Genomic DNA, 23,389 nt, shown 5'->3' on the forward strand with positions numbered 1-23,389 from the left:
AAAGAGATCTAGGAGTACAGGTCCACAGGTCATTGAAAGGGGCAACACAGGTGGAGAAGGTAGTCAAGAAGGCATACGGCATGCTTGCCTTCATTGGACGGGGCATTGAGTATAAGAATTGGCAAGTCATGTTGCAGCTGTATAGAACCTTAGTTAGGCCACACTTGGAGTATAGTGTTCAATTCTGGTCGCCACACTACCAGAAGGATGTGGAGGCTTTAGAGAGGGTGCAGAAGAGATTTACCAGAATGTTGCCTGGTATGGAGGGCATAAGCTATGAGGAGCGATTCGCAGTGGAAGACACAAATAACATGCCAGTGACTGATGGAAATGAGGCTATGACAGGTGAGGACCTTGAGAGGATTGTTATCACCAAGGAGGTAGTGATGGGCAAGCTAATGGGGCTAAAGGTAGACCAGTCTCCTGGACCTGATGGAATGCATCCCAGAGTGCTAAAAGAGATGGCTAGGGAAATTGCAAATGCACTAGTGATAATTTACCAAAATTCACTAGACTCTGGGGTGGTCCCGGCGGATTGGAAATTAGCAAACGTGACACCACTGTTTAAAAAAGGAGGTAGGCAGAAAGCGGGTAATTATAGGCCAGTGAGCTTAACTTCGTAGTAGGGAAGATGCTGGAATCTGTCATCAAGGAAGAAATAGCGAGGCATCTGGATGGAAATTGTCCCATTGGGCAGACGCAGCATGGGTTCATAAAGGGCAGGTCGTGTCTAACTAATTTAGTGGAAATTTTTGAGGACATTACCAGTGCGGTAGATAACGGGGAGCCAATGGATGTGGTATATCTGGATTTCCAGAAAGCCTTTGACAAGGTGCCACACAAAAGGTTGCTGCATCAGATAAAGATGCATGGCATTAAGGGGAAAGTAGTAGCATGGATAGAGGATTGGTTAATTAATAGAAAGCAAAGAGTGGGGATTAATGGGTGTTTCTCTGGTTGGCAATCAGTAGCTAGTGGTGTCCCTCAGGGAACAGTGTTGGGCCCACGACTGTTCACAATTTACATAGATGATTTGGAGTTGGGGACCAAGGGCAATGTGTCCAAGTTTGCAGACGACACTAAGATAAGCGGTAAAGCAAAAAGTGCAGAGGATACTGGAAGTCTGCAGAGGGATTTGGATAGGCTAAGTGAATGGGCTAGGGTCTGGCAGATGGAATACAATGTTGACAAATGTGAGGTTATCCATTTTGGTAGGAATAACAGCAAAAGGGATTATTATTTAAATGATAAAATATTAAAACATGCTGCTGTGCAGAGAGACCTGGGTGTGCTAGTGCATGGGTCGCAAAAAGTAGGTGTACAGGTGATTAAGAAGGCAAATGGAATTTTGTCCTTCATTGCTAGAGGGATGGAGTTTAAGACTAGGGAGGTTATGCTGCAATTGTATAAGGTGTTAGTGAGGCCACACCTGGAGTATTGTGTTCAGTTTTGGTCTCCTTACTTGAGAAAGGACGTACTGGCACTGGAGGGTGTGCAGAGGAGATTCACTAGGTTAATCCCAGAGCTGAAGGGGTTGGATTACGAGGAGAGGTTGAGTAGACTGGGACTGTACTCGTTGGAATTTAGAAGGATCAGGGGGGATCTTGTAGAAACATATAAGATTATGAAGGGAATAGATAGGATAGATGCGGGCAGGTTGTTTCCACTGGCGGGTGAAAGCAGAACTAGGGGGCTTAGCCTCAAAATAAGGGGAAGTAGGTTTAGGACTGAGTTTAGGAGGAACTTCTTTACCCAAAGGGTTGTGAATCTATGGAATTCCTTGCCCAGTGAAGCAGTAGAGGCTCCTTCATTAAATGTTTTTAAGATAAAGATAGATAGTTTTTTGAAGAATAAAGGGATTAAGGGTTTATGGTGTTCGTGCTGGAAAGTGGAGCTGAGTCCACAAAAGATCAGCCATGATCTCATTGAATGGTGGAGCAGGCTCGAGGGACCAGATGGCCTACTCCTGCTCCTAGTTCTTTTGTTCTTATGTCTGGTGGAGTTGGTACACTGCTTTCCTAGTGGATAGCAGGTTAAAGTCCATTTGCAGCTTTTTCCTCTCCGCCAGCAGCTCTACGGTCGGGGCCTCGGAGTACTTTCTATCAACTTCCAGAATGGAGTCCACTAGCTGTTGCCTGGCCACCCTCTCTTCCCTATCTCTACTTGCCTTGTAGGCTATGATCTCTCCTCTGATCACGGCCTTCAGTGCCTCCCAGAATGTGGAAGGTGGGACCTCCCCGTTTTGGTTGTTACTATCATAATCACCTATGGCCTGCGATATATTTTGGCAGAAAGCCTTGACGGCCAGGAGGTCTGTGTCCAGCCTCCATGTGGGGCGCTGGGCCCGGCCTGTCTCCTCCCTCATATCCATATAATGTGGAGCGTGGTCGGAAATAACGATCGTGGAGTAGTCCGTCCCGTGATCCTTGGAAGCACCGATTTTCCCCGCTGCAAAGAAGTCGATACGGGTGTATACCTTGTGCACCTGCGAAAAGAACAAGATCTCCTATTCTCCTGGATGCAGGAACCTCCATGGGTCCACCGCTCCCATCTGTAAATGTTTGCATTGCTAATAGCTGAAACTAAAAAAGTCACTTCCGAAATCTAGGACCAATTCTGAAAAATGCGATTGTTTTGTAACTGATTTTAAAAGTTGTGAGCTAGTGTGATTTATTGATTGCTATTTTTGGACTTTTGCTTCTGATAATTGTATCTATTTATAACCCCGATTTGTAGTTTAATCTGAGCCCTCGGGTGTTAGCCATGGCTCAGCGGAAAGCATTCATGTCTCTTGATCAGAAGTTTGGTTCAAGTCCCATTCCAGGACTTCACAAATATCAAGGTTGACACTTCAGTATGGAGTGCTGCATTGTTGGAGGTACCCTCTTTTGGTTGTGACATTAAACTAAGGTCCTGTCTGCTCCTTGGGATGCACGTAAAAGATCCCATATGACCCTGGCCCTATTTCGAAGGAAGTAGGAGATACCCCAGTGTATTAGCCAAATTTGATCCCTCTGTCAACAGCACAAAACAGATTATCTGCTGTTTGTGGGAGTTTGCTGTGTGTAAACTGGTTGTTGCGTTTCCTAAACTGCGATGGCAACTGCACTTCAAAACTATTTCATTGCTTGCAAAGCACTTTGAGACATCTGATGGTGGTGAAAAGCGCTGTATGAATGCAAGTTTTTCTTTTACACACGTTGAATAATTTTAACCCCAAAATTGTTTGGGTTGGGAAGTAAAAGTTAAAATTTTCAAGCAGAATTCCAACCCCCAAGTTGGGTCAAGGGGTTTACAACGAAGCCACTGTCAGCAGATGTGTCGGTTGTCAGAACCCTCTCCAAAGGAGAATACCTCCTTTTTATTTTAACAAGGTTTTATTTTTATTCTATGTTAGCTGGGTTTCCCAGGACTCTGGAAACTGCAGGTTAAAGAAGGTGGAAAGGGCTTGGATCATCAGGTAAATTCCTGTAGAGCATTGCGTGTGAGCTAGGCGGGGCAGGAGTATTCCTTCTCATGCAACAAATTTACCATGCAACCCACCCCCTCTCTAAACTGTTCCAAGACCATCAGTCTGGCTGATTTTCGGAAGGAAATCTGGGGTCGAAGATCAGATTGAAAACCCTCTGCCTCACTCCAAAATCCTACCCCAGTAAATATCAAGGGCCCTGGTATTTTGGAGTATTTCCCGATCAGCTGATGTTCATTTGTGGCAATCTAATATTTCAGATTTGTACCTTTTTTCTAAAAGGGGTCGTTGTTCACTCTATTGGAGATTCTGTCAATAAAAGAATTTGGATCTTCCCTGTGTCTGTGAACCTTTCCCTAAGGTATGAGGAAAAGTATATGGACCATCTTAATTCTAAAAGTGGGTTTGCCTATGATTCTGCACATGGTGAATTACTACCATAGAGGTTTAGGTACAATGAGTTGAAACCAAATGACACTCCACATGATGTGTGTTAGGGAGTATTTTGTTGATCCTCATGGGAGGTGAGCATCACTGGCTAGGCCAGCATGTGTTGCACATTCCGATTGCCCTTGAGAAAGTGCTGGTGAGTTGCCACCTTGAAACTCTGAAGTCCATATGGTGTAGACCTACCCACCGTACTGATGGGGAGAGAGTTCCAGGATTTTGAGAACACGACCGTGAAGGAACGACTATATAGTTCTGAGTCCAAGATGCAATAATGTTACAAACTGATTTGGAGAGGCAAGTGACTGGGCAAAAAATTGGGATACAATATGGGGGAATGTGAGGTTATCCACTTTGGTCAGAAATACAGAGTATTTCTTAAAAAATGAGAGGCTGAGAAGTGGATTGGATTGGTTTGCCGAGGTACAGTGAAAAGTATTGTTCTGCATGCAGCTCAAACGGATCATTCTGTACATGAAAAGAAATACATAATAAAATACACAATGTAAATACATAGACACAGGCATCGGGTGAAGCATACAGGAGTGTAGCACGACTCAGTAGAGATCAAATCTGTGCAGAAGAGGATCGTTTAGGAGTCTGGTAATAGAGGGGAAGAAGCTGTTTTTGAATCTGTTACTGCGTGTTCTTAGACTTTTGTGCATGATCTTAGACTTTTGTATCTCCTGCCCGATGGAAGAAGTTGGAAGAGTGAGTAAGCTGGGTGGGAGGGGTCTTTGATTATGCTGCCTGCATTCCCAAGGTAGTGGGAGATGTAGACAGAGTTAATGGATGGGGGCAGGTTCATGTGATGGACTGGGCGGTGTTCGCAACTCTCTGTAGTTTCTTCCTGTCTTGGGCCGAGCAGTTGCCATACCAGGCTGTGATGTAGCCAGATAGGATGCTTTCTATGCTGCACCTGTAAAAGTTGGTAAAAGTCAATGTGGACATGCCAAATTTCCTTAGGAAATATAGGCGCTGTTGTGCTTTCTTGGTTGTAACGTCGACGTGAGTGGACCAGGACAGATTGTTGGTGATGTGCACCCCTAGGAATTTGAAGCTATCAACCATCTCCACCTCGGCCCCGTTGATGCAGACATGGGATCATGTTTTGCTTCATGAAGTCAATGACCAGCTCATTAATTTTGCTGACATTTGAGGGCGAGACTGTTGTCATTACACCTCCTGTATTCTGACCCATCGTTGTTCGAGATCCAACCCTCTATGGTAGTGTCGTCAGTAAACTTGCAGATGGAGTTGGAGTCAAATTTTGCCACACAGTCGTGTGTGTGTATAGGGAGCATAGTACTCTGTCTTGCGGGGCCCCGATATTGAGGACTATCGTGGAGGAGGTGTTGTTGTTTATTCTTACTGATTGTGGTCTATGGGTCAGGAAGTCAAGGATCCAGTTGCAGAGTGAAGAGTCAGGTCCTAGGTTTTGGAGCTTTGCAATGAGCTTGGCTGGGATTATGGTGTTGAAGGCGGAGCTGTAGTCGATCAATAGGAGTCTAATGTAGAAGTCCTTGTTGTCAAGGTGTTCCAGGGATGAGTGTAGGGCCGGGGAGATGGCGTCTGCTGTGGACCAGTTGCGGCGGTATGCAAACCTCCAAGGGTCTTGGGTATCCTTGTTAATGAGTCACTGAAAACTAACATGCAGGTACAGCAAGCAATTAAGAAGGCAAATAGCGTGTTGACCTTTATGGCAATTGGATATGAGTAAAGATGTCTTACTCCAATTATATAAAGCCTTGTGAGACCACACCTGGAGTATTGTGCACAGTTTTTGTCACCTTAACCTGAGGAAAGATATACTTGTCATAGAAGGAGTGCAATGAAGGCTCACCTCTCTGCTTTCTGTCTGATGACCAATTCTTAATCCAAATTAGTGTATTTGCTTACCCCAATCCCATGTGCTCTAATTTTATATACTAACCTCCTGGGTGGGATTTTATCAAAAGCCTTCTGAAAATCCAGATACACCACATCCACTGGTTCTCCTTTATCAAAATGATACAAATAACATCCACAAAAAACTCCCCAAGTTATCAACCATGATTTTCTTTTCCTTCATCCATGTTGACTTTGTCTAATTTTTGCGTTATTTTCTTTTTTTTTCTTTTTTAAATTGAGTACCCAATTCAATTTTTCCAATTAAGGGGCAATTTAGCGTGACCAATCCACCTAGCCTGCACATCTTTTGGGTTGTGGGGGTGTAACCCAAGCAAACACGAGGAGAATGTGCAAACTCCGCATGGACAGTGACCCAGAGCCGGGATCGAACCTGGGACCTCTGCGCCGTGAGGCAGCAGGGCTAACGCACTGCGCCATTGTGCTGCCCTGCATTATTTTCTTAATGTCCAGTTATCACATCCTTTATAATAGGTTCTAACATTTTCCCTGCTACTGATGTCAAACAGGTTTGTAATTTCCCTTTCTCCCTCTTCCTTCCTTCCTTAAATAGTGGGGTTACATTTGCAGGCACCTTTCAGAATCTAAAGAATTTTTAAAGCTAACCAGCATGTATCCACTAGTTCCCCTGGCCACCTCTTGCAACATTCTGGAATAAAGCTCATCTGGTTCAGGGGATTTCGCAACCTTCATTCCAGTTATCTTTTCATCTACTGCCCCTTTACTAATACTAATTTATTTTAGTTCCTCAGTCTTATACGTAAGTCCCTTGGTTGCCTAGCATTTCTGAGAGATTTTCAGTGAAGACGGATGCAAAGTAGCTGCTTAGTTTCTGCTGTCTCCACCTGTAATGGCCCACATTTGTCCTAGCTGATCGTCTTATTTTCATGTACCTAAGGAAGCTTTTGCAGTCTGCTTTTCTATTCCTTGCTAGTTTTCATTCATTTTCTATTTTTCCTTTCTTCATCAGTTTCTTGGTGGTGATTTGCTGGGTTCTAAATTGCTCACAGTCTTCAGGCTTACCACTTTTTCTGGCCTCCTTGTAAGCCATTTCCTTTAATGCAATCCACCTACTTTTGATAACCACAGATTAGCCTTTCTCCTTTGGTGCCTTTGAGGAATGTGTATCTGTTGTAGACTGAGTAATATTTTTAAAAACATTTTAAAAATAGAATTAACAGTGCAGAAGGAGGTCATTGAGCCCATCGAGTCAGCACCTGCCCTTGGAAAGAGCACCCTACCTAAGCCCACACTTCCACCCTATTCTCGTAACCCGGTAAGCCCACCTAACCTTGGACACTTGAGGGCAATTTAGCATGGCCAATCCACCTAACCTGCACATCTTTGGACTGTGGGAGAAAACCGGAGCACCCGGAGGAAACCCACGCAGGCACTGGGAGAACGTGCAGACTCCGCACAGACAGTGATCCAAGCCGGGAATCGAACCTGGGACCCTGGAGCTGTGAAGCAACTGTGCTAATCACTCTGCTATCTTTGCCTGCCTATTGTCAAATATGCTTTGTGTATTTTCTCACTGAATCTTTGGAATTCTCTGACCCAGAGGGTTGTGGAGACTCTGTCATTGAGTATGTTCAAGACTGAGATTGGTAGTTTGCTGCATATTTTAAAAACATCAGGGGTATGGGGATAGTGCAAGAAAACTGTGCTGAAGTAGATCAGCCATGATCTCATTGAATATTGCAGAATGCACACTCTTTTGGCACGGAAAGCTATGAATGTATTCACTGGTGTCCCGCAGGAACAGACATTAAGAGTATGAATCTATGCTACGTGCAATGCCGACCACACTTGAAGGTTTTACCATGAGATGTGAATGGTTGACAGTGTTTGGCAGTTCAGTAAAATCTGAAAATGATTTTAAGATTAAATATTAAGATGAATTTTTGTTATTTATGGGGCCAAGATTGACGTATGGAGTTAGATTGCAGATTAGCCATGATCGCTTTAAATGGCAGAATAAGCTCAAGGGGTTAACTGAGCTACTTTTGTTTCTATGTATTGAGTAGTTTAAAGAAGCTTCAGATTCACGGGTAATAGCTTTCCCTTTATAGTATGCATGCACTTTTTTTAAAAAAATGAGATTTATTCCAGTATATTACTTTTTGTGTGCCTCTCCTTACAGGGTCCACTTCCCAATTCTTGTGGTCACTTCTGGCAAATGGTATGGGAACAAAAAAGTAGAGCAGTTGTGATGTTGAATCGTGTCATCGAAAAGGGATCAGTAAGTGAAATGATTTAGAACTTAAATATTAGTGGCTTGATTTTTTTATTGCATGACTTGAGTTGAGCCTTCAACAAAATATTCTCCTGGTAACTTGTATGTAATGATGTCAAGAAATAGCAAATGACCATCTAAGTAATAAGCTGTGAACTGAGAGTGTTCTTGTCCTCCTGTCTTAGTTAAAATGTAGAAGCTAAATAGTCTGGTGATGCATGATATTTGGAATCGGTCTCCACATGATTCCTGATCTCAAGTATGCCATCTGGGGGAAGCACTGAGAGTTATGACCGCTCTCTCTGAAAAGCATTAATGACAATAATGCTGTACATCTCCCAATGGTTGATAGCACTGGCATTGTCACAAGTTACCTGATTCCCCTTTCAGGCAGGACAGTATTGAGATACCAATGTTTGATACATGAAAATGTATCGCCACGTTGAAGATTAATTGAGGAAAGGTACTGACAAATCTACAATTCCTGTTTGGCTGAAACAGAGTACGTACCCATCTCATAAGGGCACAGTCCACTTAAATAAATCCAGAAAGCTTAAAGTGCACATTTGGCACATTTGGTGCTCAGGCGTACAACTGAAATTTTAAACAACTGCAACACTGTACAGAGCACCGGTATCCAAAACATGTATTTTCTTGGAAGGAAAGTTTGAACCTAGTGGGAAAATTCATGTTTTGTCATGAGTAGAGGAGGTAGAGGAAGAGAATTCAGGATAATAATTTTAACGTTTCTTTTTATTGAGAAATGTTTGAAAATGCCACCCAAGTGTCATCAGCTACTCCAATATAATTTGCTGCAACTTAATCTTAAACTGGAAAATGTTTATCCCGGTGAATGGTAATTATAGTTGACTTGCTTCCCACATTTGTCCCTATAACATTGTTTCCTTTCATAAAGGCTTGACTTTGTAGAGGGTTCCATCTCTGCTACTCCACTACTGGGCCGATATCTGGGGTTTGAGTATCTGTGTGTGTCTCTCTCCAGCTGGCACTGAAACTTCAGAGGCCAGGGGATGCCGCACTGGGACACCTCCACGGAAGAGAGCACTGAATCAAGCCTGCCGTTTATCCCTAACCAGAAGCCTGAGGCTTATATCACACAGATATCCAGACCCCCACCAATGCCCAGGTGATTCTCTCTCTTGCCGGTGGTGCAACACCCACCCGGTTCCTACTTCGCTGGAGTAGCCTTCCCAAGAGAGAGAATAGGACACTGCTGTTTATTACCTAACCAGCAGCCTGTCCTGAGTGAACGGGTTTGAATCGTTCAAGATGACCCTAGATTCTCTACCCCGGAATTAAGGTGAGGAATATCTTAACAATGACTTGGTCAGAGATCGCTGGTGAGAGATTGAAGAATTTAAACGACTCCAATTATCAGCAAATCGAGGTTTATTGCAAAACCCAGGTCAAAATCATCAAACAGAAGAAAATATAATAAAATCTTAAACTCTAACACAAACTAAGTCTATTCAGAAAGTACTATAACGGACACAACGTAAAATCTTATTGTTACACAATTTTAGCAATGACACAAAACACAAATCAAGTCCCTTTCCCCAAAGCCTCAACCACTATCAAAGTCAAGGGAGTTTCGCAAGCTGCTGCAGGGTACTTACGGTCACAGGCTGCGAGAGGTCAAGTCGAAGGTGGAGAGGTCAAGCCAAGAGACCCTCAATCGAAACACAGCCCCTTTTATATCCGTTTTACCTGGCTTTTTCCTGTGTTCGGCCAGCCCCTTTTGCATTGAATCCATAAGGTTTAAAGTTCCCGCTGGTCCTGCCCCCTTTGAGCCGGTCAGATCTGTCAAGATGGGAGTACCTCCCCTAGGTCCGCCTCCAGTCTGCTTTTTGAGATAATGAGGTTGAGCTCCCTTGTGAAGATTTTCAAAGTCTTCCATCTGCTCCGGAGATCGCTGCTATGTTGATGGGGTGTTGATTGGATTCTGCTCTGGTGGAGGCAAAGTCATTTACATCTGCATGGGGCTATGACCATCCCATTGTCCTGCTTGCAGGCAGGCCCCTTGTGTATTCCCGTGCCCCTTTGTCTCTGTGTTTAATCTTATCTAGTTGTCTGGCTCCTTCTTCCTTGTAGCTCCTGGGGGGGGGTTTGTAAATACCTATGCCCCTACTCAGCTCAGCGGACCAAGCCTGCTGGGAAATTTGGTTACGTTCCTTTGGCTGAAAAGTGTCCAGTTTACAGTCTCTGGGTTTTATTCTTGGGCAGTCCAAAAAGGGCCGAATTGCCCGAAAACCTTACAACTTGTGCTAGTATATGGTTCCATAGGAATCTGCCTATCCTCGTATTACTTCACTCCAGTCTGACCATAACATTTCAGCCAGTGATTCTTAAACAAGTCTTTTTTCCAGATCCATTGCTGAAGAATATTTTCGCTTCAGGGTTTTATTCTTTTTTTCTTTTTAAAAAATAAATTTAAAGTACCCAATTCATTTTTTCCAATTAAGGGACAATGTAGCATGGCCAATCTACCTACCCTGCACGTCTTTGTGGTGTGGAGGTGAAACCCAACACGAGGAGAATGTGCAAACTCCACATGGGCAGTGACCCAGGGCCAGGATCAAACCTGGGACCTCAGTGCTGTGAGGCAGCAATGCTAACCACTGCTCCACCGTGCTGCCCCAGGGTGTTATTCTAAGGTGTTATCACGTCTATAGTTTCCCCTCCAATATTCATAGTTAGGCCATTATCTAAGAAGTTCCATTTCTCTCTTTTATCCCGTGTGTTTGACTTTTGGGTGTGGTCAGGTTGGGGTAATAATTAAATGTGGACATTTTGCTATTTAAAATGCTACTTGTGTAAGCTTTCTTACTAATAAGCAAGCTTTGCCACAGATAATCTTAACGACTTACCAGTTATGGATAAAATTGCCGTCTTATCAGTTTTTCTTTCGCTCTGTGTAGCTGCTGTCAAGTGAAATGCTGTGTAATTTCAGGCTAGTAGCTCAACGCAGTTTCATGAATGCATCTGTGCCAAAGAACAATGCAGATTTGTGTTAGTAAGCTCTATGTTTTTAGTATCTTGAAAAACAAATGGTAAATATTACTGTCTGCTTTGCAGGTAAAATGTGAAAAGTATTGGCCAAGCAAGGAAGATGAAGTAATGCCATTTGAAGACACTCAGTTCAGCTTAAAATTGTTGTCTGAAGATGTAAAATCTTACTACACTGTGCGGCAACTACAATTACAAAGAGTCTTTGTAAGGATGCAATTTTTAAAAATAAATTTAGAATACCCAGTTCATTTTTTCCAATTTAGTGTGGCCAATTCACCTACCCTGTTCATCTTTTGGGTTGTGGGGGCAAAACCCACGCAAACTCAGGCAGAATGTCCAAACTCCACACACACAGTGCTGCCCTTGCAAGAATACAGTTAACTAAAATTGTCACAATTTTATACAAATGCGGAAATAGTGTTGCTCGAGCCTACTTTATAGGACCAATTTCCTTCCACCCTGACATAAGCCAGCTAGGGGACACCTGACGTGTACTCTGCCACCTGATTCTGCTGCTTATATACTGAATTCAAACCTTTGTCTGAGGCTTGGTGTTCATTTCGGCCTTTCCTGTTACTTGCAAGACCATGCACCCACATGTTGGATAAGTTTAATAATAATCTTTACTCGTGTCACAAGCAGGCTTACATTAACACTGCAATGAAGTAACTGTGAAAATTCAGGGCCTTCTGGTTGCTATTGAAAAACTGACTAGAAAGCCTTGATTTCCAATGTCCGTCTTGCTGACCCTGAAAGAAGAGAGTCATATTTTCCATGGCTTTGAGCTTGCCCTTCTCAGATCCTTCAATCTGAGGGGAACTGGGGGCAAGATTAAGGCCAGAAATTATAGATACAAGTCCATTCAGGCTCCTGACAAGTGGAGACTTGGGGAAATGTGGTGATGTTGCTTCAACTTAATTTTGCAAGGCCTTCAAACATCAGATCATAAGAAATGGGAGCAGAAGTAGGTTATCCGGCCCACCTAGTCTGTTCCATCATGCCATAATGTCAGACTGATCTGATTGTTTTCTTAACTCCTGCCTGCACCTATAACACTTGACTCTCTTCATAGAATCATAGAATTTACAGTGCAGAAGGAGGTCATTCGGCCCATCGAGTCTGCACCGGAGCACCCTACTTAAGCCCACAGCTCCACCCCAGTAACCCCACCTCATCTTTTTGAACACTCAGGGCAATTTAGCATGGCCAATCCACCTAACCACATCTTTGGACTGTGGGAAGAAACTGGAACACGTGGAGGAAACCCACACAGACACTGGGAGAACTCCGCACAGACAGTGACCCAAGCAGGGAATCGATCCTGGGACCCTGGAGCTGTGAAGCAACAGTGCTAACCACTGTGCTACCGTGCCGCTCTTTTGTAGCACAAAAATCTGTAATTCAGCCTTTGATCCATTCAATGACCCACCCTGCACTGCTCTATCTGGGGAAGAGAATTCCAAAGAGTAATCACCCTATGGAAGAAGAAATACCTCCTCATTTGTTTTAAATGGGAGACCCCTTATTTTTAATTTGTGCCCCCTAGCTGTAAACGTTTGTTACAATTCTAAAACCTAAGTATGTGTTCTCTTTCATAAAACCGAAGCCCCAGAATGTAACACCTTTCTGAACATTCATTAAAGAAAATATTAATTCTAAATAATGATCCCAAAGGTGGATTTTTTTGTGATTTGTGATTTATTTTCATTTCTGTGCATTTAAACTTTCTTGACCTTTTTATAGAAGTTTTTATACAGTTTGAAAATGGGGTACTGTAGATTCCTCCAATGTCAGCAACAACTTAACTTAACTTGTGTTATTTGTTCTTATTTGGTTTGTTAGACTGGAGAGACCAGAGAGATCTTACACTTCCATTATACTACTTGGCCTGATTTTGGAGTGCCAGAATCCCCTGCTTCATTCCTTAATTTTCTGTTAAAAGTGAGAGAATCGGGCTCCTTGAACTCTGAATGTGGACCTGCCATAGTCCATTGCAGCGCAGGCATTGGACGATCTGGTACCTTCGCATTAGTAGATACCTGTCTTCTTTTGGTGAGTAAACATGTAACAACTTGTTGTTGAAAACGTCATGCTGTTGCCCCCTTCTCTTCAGACGCACATTAAATCGATGCTAGATAATTCATTAGGGCATTATTTTTACATGTCACGGAAAATCCTATTATTTTTTTAAATAAATTTCGAGTACCCAATTCATTTTTTCCAATTAAGGGGCAATTTAGCATGGCCAATCCACCTACCCTGCACATCTTTGGGTTGTGGGGGCGAAACCCACGTAAACACAGGGAGAATGTGCAAACTCCACACGGACAGTGACCCAGAGCCGGGATCGAACCTGGGACCTCGGCGCCATGAGACAGCAATGCTAACCACTGCGACACCGTGCTGCCCGCGAAAACCCAATTATAACGCCAAAGGTTGATTTAACGTTCAGACAGTAGAACAAGTTACCCATTAAATTTGCAACCGGGCTGATAAAATAACTTGGTGGTGTTCACTTCAAGTTGACATTTTAGCAGGATAAATCGCCCGAGTCAACTTTCTGTGGCTGATAATCTGGAGAATTGATCTGCTTCTAGACCTTTGATAATGCAGTTCTCTGGTTTTCACAAGTGTGTCTGATGGTCTTAGTGCAACGCCCTGTGATTGTTCTTTTTCAGTGGGCAAGAACGTGGTTCAGAGGATATAAATATAGCCTTTTTCAAGCAATGCTGTTCCAAAACATGTGGTACTTAAATAATTCATAGCATCAAGTTGCCTGAACAGTTGTGTTTGCAGGGATGACCAAGCAAAGAAATATAACTTTTTAAAAACTACTTGAGCAATAAGCTTTTCCCTTCGTAGAGGGGTCACTAACCAGGGGGCATACGTTTAAGCTAATAGGCAGGAGATTTAAAGGGGATTTAAGGACAAACCTTTTCACTCAGAGGGTGGTGGGAATCTGGAACCCACTGCCTGAGTGGTAGAGGCAAGAACCCTCAACATTTAAGAAGCATTTAGATGACTTCCGGTAGCAACATTTATGTGGAGATCGCACGTCGGGTGGCTCCTGCTAGGGTTTCTGGTTTTCGGCCCTTTATGCACAGTTTTTAGGGGCTTTTTTCAATGATTAGGTGTTGGAAGGTCTTGAGGAGATTGTGGAATGTTGAATTTCCAGAAGAAGAATCGGGAGGATGGGGCAACTGAATGTCCATCGGTGAGTGCGGCTGAGAGTCCAAAAGGAGGAAAGATGGCGGGTACTAGTTTGTGGAGAGGGACCGCTCCTAACAGTGGAAAAACTGACTGAAGTGGTGTCGGGAGAGTTTGAGCGGTTGTTCTTCAAGCACATCGTCATGCAGCGGAAAGAGATGATTACCTCATTTAAGACTCTTGCCCCTATAAAGGCAACTTTGACAAAGATGTCGGCGGCAGGCACAGGAGCAAGGAGAAGTGTTGAAGGGGTGGAGGAGGCATTGTTGCAGGAGAGCGACCAGTTCACCTCTATGGGTGAGGAGCTGCGGAGGGTGGTGGAGAGTTCCAAGTACTTTTCAATGCATCCCCTCACCCTTAAGCACACCCCCTCATCCGCCATTAGTCCCATATCCATTCTCCAGGGTGGACGCCCTCTTGTTTCCTCCCCTATCTCCAAGTCTACCCAGTGTGGGGCATGATCCGAAATGGCTATAGCCGTATATTCCGTTCCCCTCACCCTCGGGATCAATGCCCTACCCAACACAAAAAAGTCTATGCGTGAATAGACTTTATGGACATAGGAGAAAAACGAGAACTCCTTACTCCTAGGTCTACTGAATCTCCACGGGTCCACCCCTCCCATCTGCTCCATAAAATCCTTAAGCACCTTGGCTGCTGCCGGCCTCCTACCAGTCCTGGACTTCGACCTATCCAGCCTTGGTTCCAACACCGTGTTAAAGTCTCCCCCCATTATCAGCTTTCCGGTCTCTAGGTCTGGGATGCGTCCTAGCATTCGCCTCATAAAATTGGCATCGTCCCAGTTCGGGGCATACACGTTTACCAACACCACCATCTCTCCCTGTAATTTGCCACTCACCATCACGTATCTGCCCCCGTTATCCGCCACTATAGTCTTTGCCTCGAACATTACCCGCTTCCCCACTAATATAGCCACCCCCCTGTTTTTCGCATCCAGCCCCGAATGGAACACCTGCCCTACCCATCCTTTGCGCAACCTAACCTGATCTATCAGTTTCAGGTGCGTTTCCTGTAACATGACCACATCTGCTTTAAGTTTCTTAAGGTGTGCGAGTACTCGTGCCCTCTTTATCGGCCCGTTAAGCCCCCTCACGTTCCACGTGATCAGCCGAGTTGGGGGGCTTCCCACCCCCCCCCCTTGCCGGTTAGCCATCATCTTTTTCCAGCTTCTCGCCCAGTTCCCACGCGGCTGTATTTCTCCCAGACGGTGCCCCCCCCGCCCATCCTTTCCCGCACCCACTCCCCCCTTTCCCCAGCAGCAGCAACCCAGTAATTCCCCCCTCCCCCCCCCCCCCCCCCCCCGCTAGACCCCCCGCTAGCGTAATTACTCCCCCCATGTTGCTCCCAGAAGTCAGCAAACTCTGGCTGACCTCGGCTTCCCCCCGTGATCACGGCTCGCCCCGTGCGGCGCCCCCTCCTTCCTGCTTCTCTATTCCCGCCATAATTATCATAGCGCGGGAACCAAGCCCGCGCCTCTCCCTCGGCCCCGCCTCCCATGGCCAACGCCCCATCTCCTCTCCCTCCCCACCTCCCCCCATCACCACCTGTGGGAGAAAGAAAAGTTACCATACCGCAGGATTAATCATACAATCCCTCTTCGCCCCCCCCCCCCCCCCCCCCCCCCACTCGTCCCACCACTTTGTCCAAACGTTCATTTTCGTAGTCCAATCATTCCAATTTTTCTTCTACAATAAAAGTCCACGCTTCATCCGCCGTCTCAAAGTAGTGGTGCCTCCCTTGATATGTGACCCACAGTCTTGCCGGTTGCAGCATTCCAAACTTTATCTTTTTTTTGTGAAGTACCGCTTTGGCCCGATTAAAGCTCGCCCTCCTTCTCGCCACCTCCGCACTCCAATCTTGATAGACGCGGATCACCGCGTTCTCCCATTTACTACACCGAGTTTTCTTCACCCATCTAAGGACCATTTCTCTATCCTTAAAACGGAGAAATCTCACCACTATGGCTCTGGGAGCTTCTCCTGCTCTCGGTCCTCGCACCATAACTCGGTATGCTCCCTCCACCTCCAACGGACCCGTCGGGGCCTCCACTCCCATTAACGAGTGCAGCATCGTGCTCACATATGCCCCGACGTCCGCCCCCTCCACACCTTCAGGAAGGCCAAGAATCCTCAAGTTGTTCCTCCTTGCGTTATTTTCCAGTGCCTCCAACCTCTCCACAGATCGTTTCTGGTGTGCCTCCTGTATCTCCGACTTCACCACCAGGCCCTGTATGTCGTTTTCATTCTCTGCTGCTTTCGCCTTCACGACCCGAAGCTCCTGCTCCTGGGTCTTTTGTTCCTCTTTCAGCCCTTCAATCGCCTGTAATATCGGGGCCAACAACTCTTTCTTCATTTCCTTTTTTATCTCCTCCACGCAGCGTTTCAAAAACTCTTGTTGTTCAGGGCCCCATATGAAACTGCCACCTTCCGACGCCATCTTGGTTTCTGCTTGCCTTCCTTGCCGTTGTTCCAAAGGATCCGCTGCAATCCGGCCACTTTCCTCTCCTTTTTCCATCCGTGTCCAGGGGGAACACCCTTCTGGTTTACCGCACGGTGTTTTCAGCCGTTAAAATTGCCGTTGGGGCTCCTATCAAGAGCCCAAAAGTCCGTTTCACAGGGAGCTGCCGAAACGTGCGACTCAGCTGGTCATCGCCGCACCCGGACAGGGTGGTGGAGAGTAATAAAGGGCGAAGAGCCAAAGTGCTGGACCTGGAGAACAGCTCATGAAGGCAGAATTTGAGGATCGTGAGATTGTCTGAGGGGGTGGAGGGCCGGAGGATGACTTGCGTACTTTGCGGAGATTTTTGCTAATTTGATGTGGGAGAAGGAGGACCCCTTCCTTTATGAGTTGGAGAGGACCCATTGGTCGCTCCGGCTGAAGCCAAAGACGAATGAACCACCGAAGGCTGTGATAGTTTGCTTTCACAGCTACCAGGTGAAAGATAAGGTCTCGAGACGGGCAAAGCAGAAGTGGGAAGGCATCGGTATTCGAATATGCCAAGATGTTACGGTGGAGCTGACGGGAAGTTGGGAGGCCATTGGTCGGATGAAGGTGGCGTTGTATAGTAGCAACATAGGTTTGGAGTGGTCTGCCTGTCGTGCGGTTTGGAGTGGTTTACCCTGCGAAGCTGAAGGACTGGGACAGCGATGAGTTTGGACTTTCATGATGTTGACCATGTTTTTTTAAACTTTTCTTTGATGTATCTCCCCACTTGTTTTTTTTTTGTTACTTGTAGGGGGGGGGGGGGGGGGGGGGGGGGGGGTGGGGGTGGGGGGGGGGTTGTTGTTTATGCTTGGTGTGGTAGTGGGGAAGTGAGGGTTTTGGGGTTGGTAGGGATTGGATAGCATTTTGTGTGTTTTTCAATGTTGGGTTTATGGGGTGGGCAGTTTGGAAGGTTTGGGTGTTGGGTTTGTTTGTTTGTGGGGGATGGAGCTCTGGCAGCAGCCACCTCACTAACAAGCGCAGGTTGGCTAATGAGCGGGAGCGAGGTGGGGGAGGGGTGCAGTATGTTTAGGGACTAAACTGTCTGCTGAGCAGGATATTTTTCTTCCAGATGGAGAAACGCCAAGATCCTTCCTCTGTGGACATCAGACAAGTACTATTAGAAATGAGGAAGTATCGGATGGGACTCATACAGACTCCAGATCAGTTGAGATTTTCGTACATGGCGGTTATAGAGGGGGCCAAACATATCAGAGGAGACTCATCTGCACAGGTAAAAACGTAATCATTATTTCCAACCTGTGACATTGTGGACCACAGCCCATTGTTCCAGAGTAGGATTTAATCTACTCCAATGAGAGGTTGTGTGAGAGGAGGGACAGCAGCAGCCACAGCAGGATGAATAAACCCTTTGTTGTGCTTTTCACACAACTTGAAAATCATGTTCCTTTTCATGTTGACAACTTCCACATAGTTTCACAGCTTTGCTTCATATCCCAAAGAACTTGGGTAGCAGTGAGTTAGTTTTATCCTGTCAGACTTTGTTCAAGATGGCAGCTCACCACCATCTTCTTGAGGGCTATTAGGGACGGGCAATGAATTTTGATCTAGCCAGCAAAGCCCACAACCCGCGAATGAATGAAACAAAAACATTTCCTTGGTCCTATAAACCTGTGCTTGTGCTCTCCTGGCTTTCCGTAGAGGGAAAGGGGCAATTTGATATCAGACAGACAGAAACCATGACCACCACCTCCCACTCTGCCTTTACTTTCATTACATTTTTGTCATTTGATCTCCCTTGCCCTCTAATCTACCTCTGACATTCCTCTTTGCTCTATCTGAGCTTGTCCCCTTTTAACAGTGTCAGGCCCATCATTTCTACCTCTCTTAGCTCCAAAGCAGAGTCATATTGGACTCAAAACACTAACTCTGTTTCTCTCCGTGGATGCTGCCGCCTGGGTTTTTCAAATGGCTGAGTTTTTCCCGCACTTTCTAGTTATATTGACGACAAAAACTGTGTGTGGATCTCGAAATGAATTGGCTTGGAAATGCCTAACAATTCTGTAAAAAGCTTTGCCTTGGCTTTTCTGCTGCTGAAAATTCCTCATTGAATGCCTTTGTTGTTTCTAGACTTGACTACTCCTAATGTGCTCTAATCTGGCCCCCCACCTTCCATAAACATTAACTCATCCTTGTACCTTTATGTTTATAATAACATTGCCAGGAACATCACGCAGTATTAAAGAGACATCTACAGAATGGGTCTGCAGGTTGAGCATCCCTTATCCGAAATTCTGAAAACTGAAAAAAAACGATTAGGGAGGCAAAGGCATCTGCCCCTCTCCCCATAAAGTGTTCTTGCTGTTCCGATACCCCACCGCCCTTTTTCCCCGCCTCACTTTTTCCCCATGTTTTTCTCTGTGACACCCTTGGGTTCCCTTCTCATCTCCTATCGCCTTTCCCCTTTGTCCTCCTCGTTGCATGCGTTCTTGTCTGCTCGCATGCCTTGGGGATGAATATCGGGAGGGACCTCAACACGATCTGGAACTTGGGCCGCACGTTTGTTTTAGTTGTCTGCACTCTCCCACTAGGGAGAGAGGGAGTGAGTACCACCTCCATAGTCCCTCTTTACCTCTTCCACCAGACTCAACAGCTTCAATTTGTAGATCTGTGTCCAGCCATGGGTTATTACAGCTTCACAGCTCCACGGTCCCAGGTTTGATTCCCGGCTTGGGTCACTGTCTGTGCCGAGTCTGCACATTCTCCCCGTGTGTGCGTGGGTTTCCTCCAGGTGCTCCGGTTTCCTCCCACAGTCCAAAGATGTGCAGATTAGGTGGATTGGCCATGATAAATTGCTCTTAGTGTCCAAAATTGCCCTTAGTGTTGGGTGGGGTTACTGGGTTTTGGGGATAGGGTGGAGGTGTGGACCTTGAGTAGGGTGCTCTTTGCAAGAGCTGATGCAGACTCGATGGGCCGAATGGCCTCCTTCTGCACTCTAAATTCTCTGATGATCTATGATTTGTTTGTGGACCATTCAAAGCACGGTAGCACAGTGGTTAGCACTGTTGCTTCACAGCACCATGGATCCAGGTTCGATTCCAGGCTTGGATCACTGTCTGTGCGGATTCTGCTCGCTCTCTCTCCCCATGTATATGCGTGGGTTTCCTCCGGCTGCTCCGATTTCCTCCCACAAGTCCCGAAAGATGTACTTGTTAGGTGAATTGCACATTCTGAATTCTCCCTCCGTTTACCTGAACAGGCGCTGTAGTGTGGCGACTGGGGGCTTTTCACAGTAACTAAATGCAGTGTTAATGTAAGCCTACTCGTGACACTAATAAAGATTATTATAAAAGATGACTGCTGTTGTCTTCTTTGTTCTGGCAGCTTCCATATGTGACCTGTTGTGCCAGATGTTCCCTCTTTTGCAGGAGCTCTGCTGCGCCCCCCCCCCCCCAATCTTGCTTGCTTCCGTGGGAGCAGCCCCTCCCGCAGCCCGGTTTGTTGTGGCTCAGTCGGTGGCTACTTTCTGCACTTATCGCCTTTTAATGCTACTTCAAGATTGGATGGAGTTCTTTTCAATGCCATTGTCTCACGCTGAATGATTCCAAACAACGTCCTAACCAGCTGCCTCTTTAATCATTATTATAACCGCTATTTCTCCCAGTCATGTTGGCTGCCCATCGCCTGTGATTCCTCTGCAAGGAACCAAGTCGAGCCCACACTTTTCAAACACTTAATCATCTCTGCACCAGTCATGTTGGTTGGTAGTGTCAAGCAGCACAGCAAATCCTCAGCAAATTCCTTATGCCAAACATACCTAATGTAAAGGGTAGCACAGTGGTTACCACAGTTGCTTCACAGCTCCAGGATCTCAGGTTCGATTTCCGGCTTAGTGGCTGTCTGTGCAGAATCTGCATGTTCTCCCCGTGTCTGCATGGGTTTCCTCCGGTTTCTTCCCACAGTCCAAAGATGTGCCGGTTAGGTGGATTGGCCATGATAAATTGCCCTTAGCATCCAAAAAGGTTAGGTGGGGTTACGGGGATAGGGTGGAGGCGTGGCTTAATAGGGTGCTCCTTCCAAGAGCCGGTGCAGACTCGATGGGCCGAATGGCCTCCCGCACTGTAGATTCTATGATCTAAACTCGCAATGTTTCACAATCTGAAACGTCTGTACTTTCATCCAGTTGTATTGAAACTTTGTGTGCTGATTTTAAATTAGAAATAAGCTGGGCGGCTATTTTCTCAGCAATATCACAAATTCAGCGAGCCACTGTTAACACTTTAGTGGATGGAATTCAGTTTTTCGGCTAACCCCTCATCAAGGACCGTACAAACTGTCTATTGTAGCAGGGAGAATTAATCTCTGCTGCAGTGTGGGGCATTTTCTTTGTAGCTACATGGTAAGCAACCGTGCAAGAGGCTAATTGTACTTTTGTCTTTCAAAGTAACATTTCTGCTAAGGACTTCAGCTGACGATTAAGTTCTCACTGCATCCTTTGAAAGAAATCAAGAGGTTTGTCCTCTTAACTCGCTATGCTTATGAAGTGCCTTTGAAGTTTTGAGGGAATTAAACTTTCATTTGCCGGTATTTTCCTGCATCTATAACACGTGGGCTTTGCATCCTCTTTGAAACTTAGCCGTGGCACTTGTTCCCTCCACACCCTCCGACGACCTACAATTCACAAATTCTGTTGCTTGGACCAATTCTGGTCGTCCACCTTCGCCGCCCCCAGCATTGCCAGCTCTGCTTTCCAACAACACGATTCTGAGGCAATGGTCCGACACTGTCCTTTCCACCTCACAGATTATCGCACTTTGTGACTCCAGGCGCTTCTCCCAAACCAGTGTCCCGTGAATTGCCCTGGATCACTTTTCGCTGTTGCCAAATCTCACCCTTGACAAGTGCATTAACTGTTCCACAGGCAATGTGGCAGACGATGATGACACTTCCCTCTCTGCCATTTTCACCATTCACCAAAGCAGCGCCACACATGTCCTCCAACTCGAGCTCCAGGGCTTTTATTAACTTTTGCCAGGCACGATAACCCACCGGCATTCCACTCTGGGGTTGAAGCCAACACCCTCCACTCACTTCACATGGTTTTGCAAAAAAAAAATGAAGTGAAATGAAAACCGCTTATTGTCACAAGCAGGCTTCAAATGCAGTTACTGTGAAAAGCCCCTAGTCGCCACATTCCGGCGCCTGTTCGGGGAGGCTGGTACAGGAATTGAACAGTGCTGCTGGCCTGCCTTGGTCTGCTTTAAAAGCCAGCGATTTAGCCCAGTGTGCTAAACCAGCCCCAAAATACCCATAACTGGATAGAAAGGGCCAAAACAAATTCACCCAAGCAGGAGCCATGACCAATCAACTCCTGGCCGCCACCGAAAGTACTTCACATGGTATTTGCATTGATACAATTAATAAAGCCATGCCTCAAGAAATCATCTTTATACTGCCTTGTTCCTGATTTCCGTGTCTTAATGGGTTGTTCACCAGAAGCCCTGGAGCTCACATCAGCGCTGCTTTCTCCTGCCGTGGACTCTCATGAGAAACTCACATCAGCACTGTTTTGTTCTGCCGTGGAGTCTCCTGATCAGCGCTCTCCAGATTTAGCTGAGAGATCGTGGCCTTTTTATGTCTCTGTCCCTCTCTTCCTTATTTCAAATAATACTTTTTCAATTCTTCGCAGTCCTGTTGCTTGCTTGCTGACAGCTACAAAATGGAGGAATCTCTCCTCCGTGATTTCGGGAGGAAAGATTCCTCTATTTTGTAGCTGCCAGCAAGCAAGCAACAGGACTGTGAAAAATTGAAAATGGATTTCACTGAGTGCGTGACCTGCTTTCTGCCGCCACTTCTGGTGGAAAGACTCCGTTGCTTTTTTAAAAGAAAGTTGGTCCTGGGACAGCGTGCTGACATCAAGAGGAGGCGGTCTGCCCTGCTTGGCTCCAGGCCTGCTCACTGCCAGATCAGACTTGAGGGGGCACGCATGCACAGGACGGCTGGCATTCTTGAAAGCTGGTCATGGCCGGCATTTTTAAAAGGCCGTCGCGGCCATTGGGTGCTTCTCCCGCGATCGAGAATGCCACGACTGTTCGCTCTCAATATTAGTTGTTCTATCACCAGGAACACACATTAAAACATCCTATTGGAATCTATAGAATTTCTACAGTGCGGAAGGAGACCATTCGGCCCATCAAGTCTTCACAGACCCTCTGAAAGAGCACCCGACCCTAGTCCTATTCCCCTACCCTATTCCTGTAACCCCACCTGATCTGGACATCCTAAAGGACAGATGAACTTCCCTGATTGGATTTATGATGTGACTTTGATATTCTAAAAAAGTTTTTAAAATTTGCCCAATTCATTCTTTTCCAATTAAGGGGCAATTTAGCGTGGCCTATCCACCTACCCTGCACATCTTTGCGTTGTGGGTGAGAGTCACACACACTGGGAGAATGTGCAAACTCCACACGGCCAGTGACCTGAGATCAGGGTCCTCAGCGTCTTGAGGCAGCAATGCTAACCACTGTGCCCCGTGCCGCCCTTTTGATACCCTGTACATCTTTACCTATTTGTGCTTGCACAGCTCTGGAACCAACTTGAAAAGACAAGTTATAGAAATATCAACC

At 45.8% G+C, this 23,389-nt stretch overlaps 1 protein-coding gene across 4 annotated transcripts in view; it reads left to right on the forward strand.

The window, feature by feature from the left end:
* ptpn2b (protein tyrosine phosphatase non-receptor type 2b) overlaps window positions 1–23,389 on the forward strand; it is a 101,353-nt gene that overhangs the window by 47,446 nt on the left and 30,518 nt on the right. For all 4 annotated transcript variants that reach the window (XR_011933486.1, XM_072468430.1, XM_072468429.1 and 1 more), the window contains exons 4-7: window positions 7,968–8,066; window positions 11,157–11,294; window positions 12,933–13,142; window positions 17,872–18,033. Coding sequence is in view for 3 of the 4 variants with exons in the window: in XM_072468430.1 (XP_072324531.1) it covers window positions 7,968–8,066; window positions 11,157–11,294; window positions 12,933–13,142; window positions 17,872–18,033 (609 nt within the window). In the remaining variant the exon portion in view is untranslated. The remainder of the gene's footprint in view (window positions 1–7,967; window positions 8,067–11,156; window positions 11,295–12,932; window positions 13,143–17,871; window positions 18,034–23,389) is intronic.

The sequence above is a fragment of the Scyliorhinus torazame genome, chromosome 11, assembly GCF_047496885.1.
Source record: "Scyliorhinus torazame isolate Kashiwa2021f chromosome 11, sScyTor2.1, whole genome shotgun sequence".
In the NCBI taxonomy this organism is placed as follows: domain Eukaryota; kingdom Metazoa; phylum Chordata; class Chondrichthyes; order Carcharhiniformes; family Scyliorhinidae; genus Scyliorhinus; species Scyliorhinus torazame.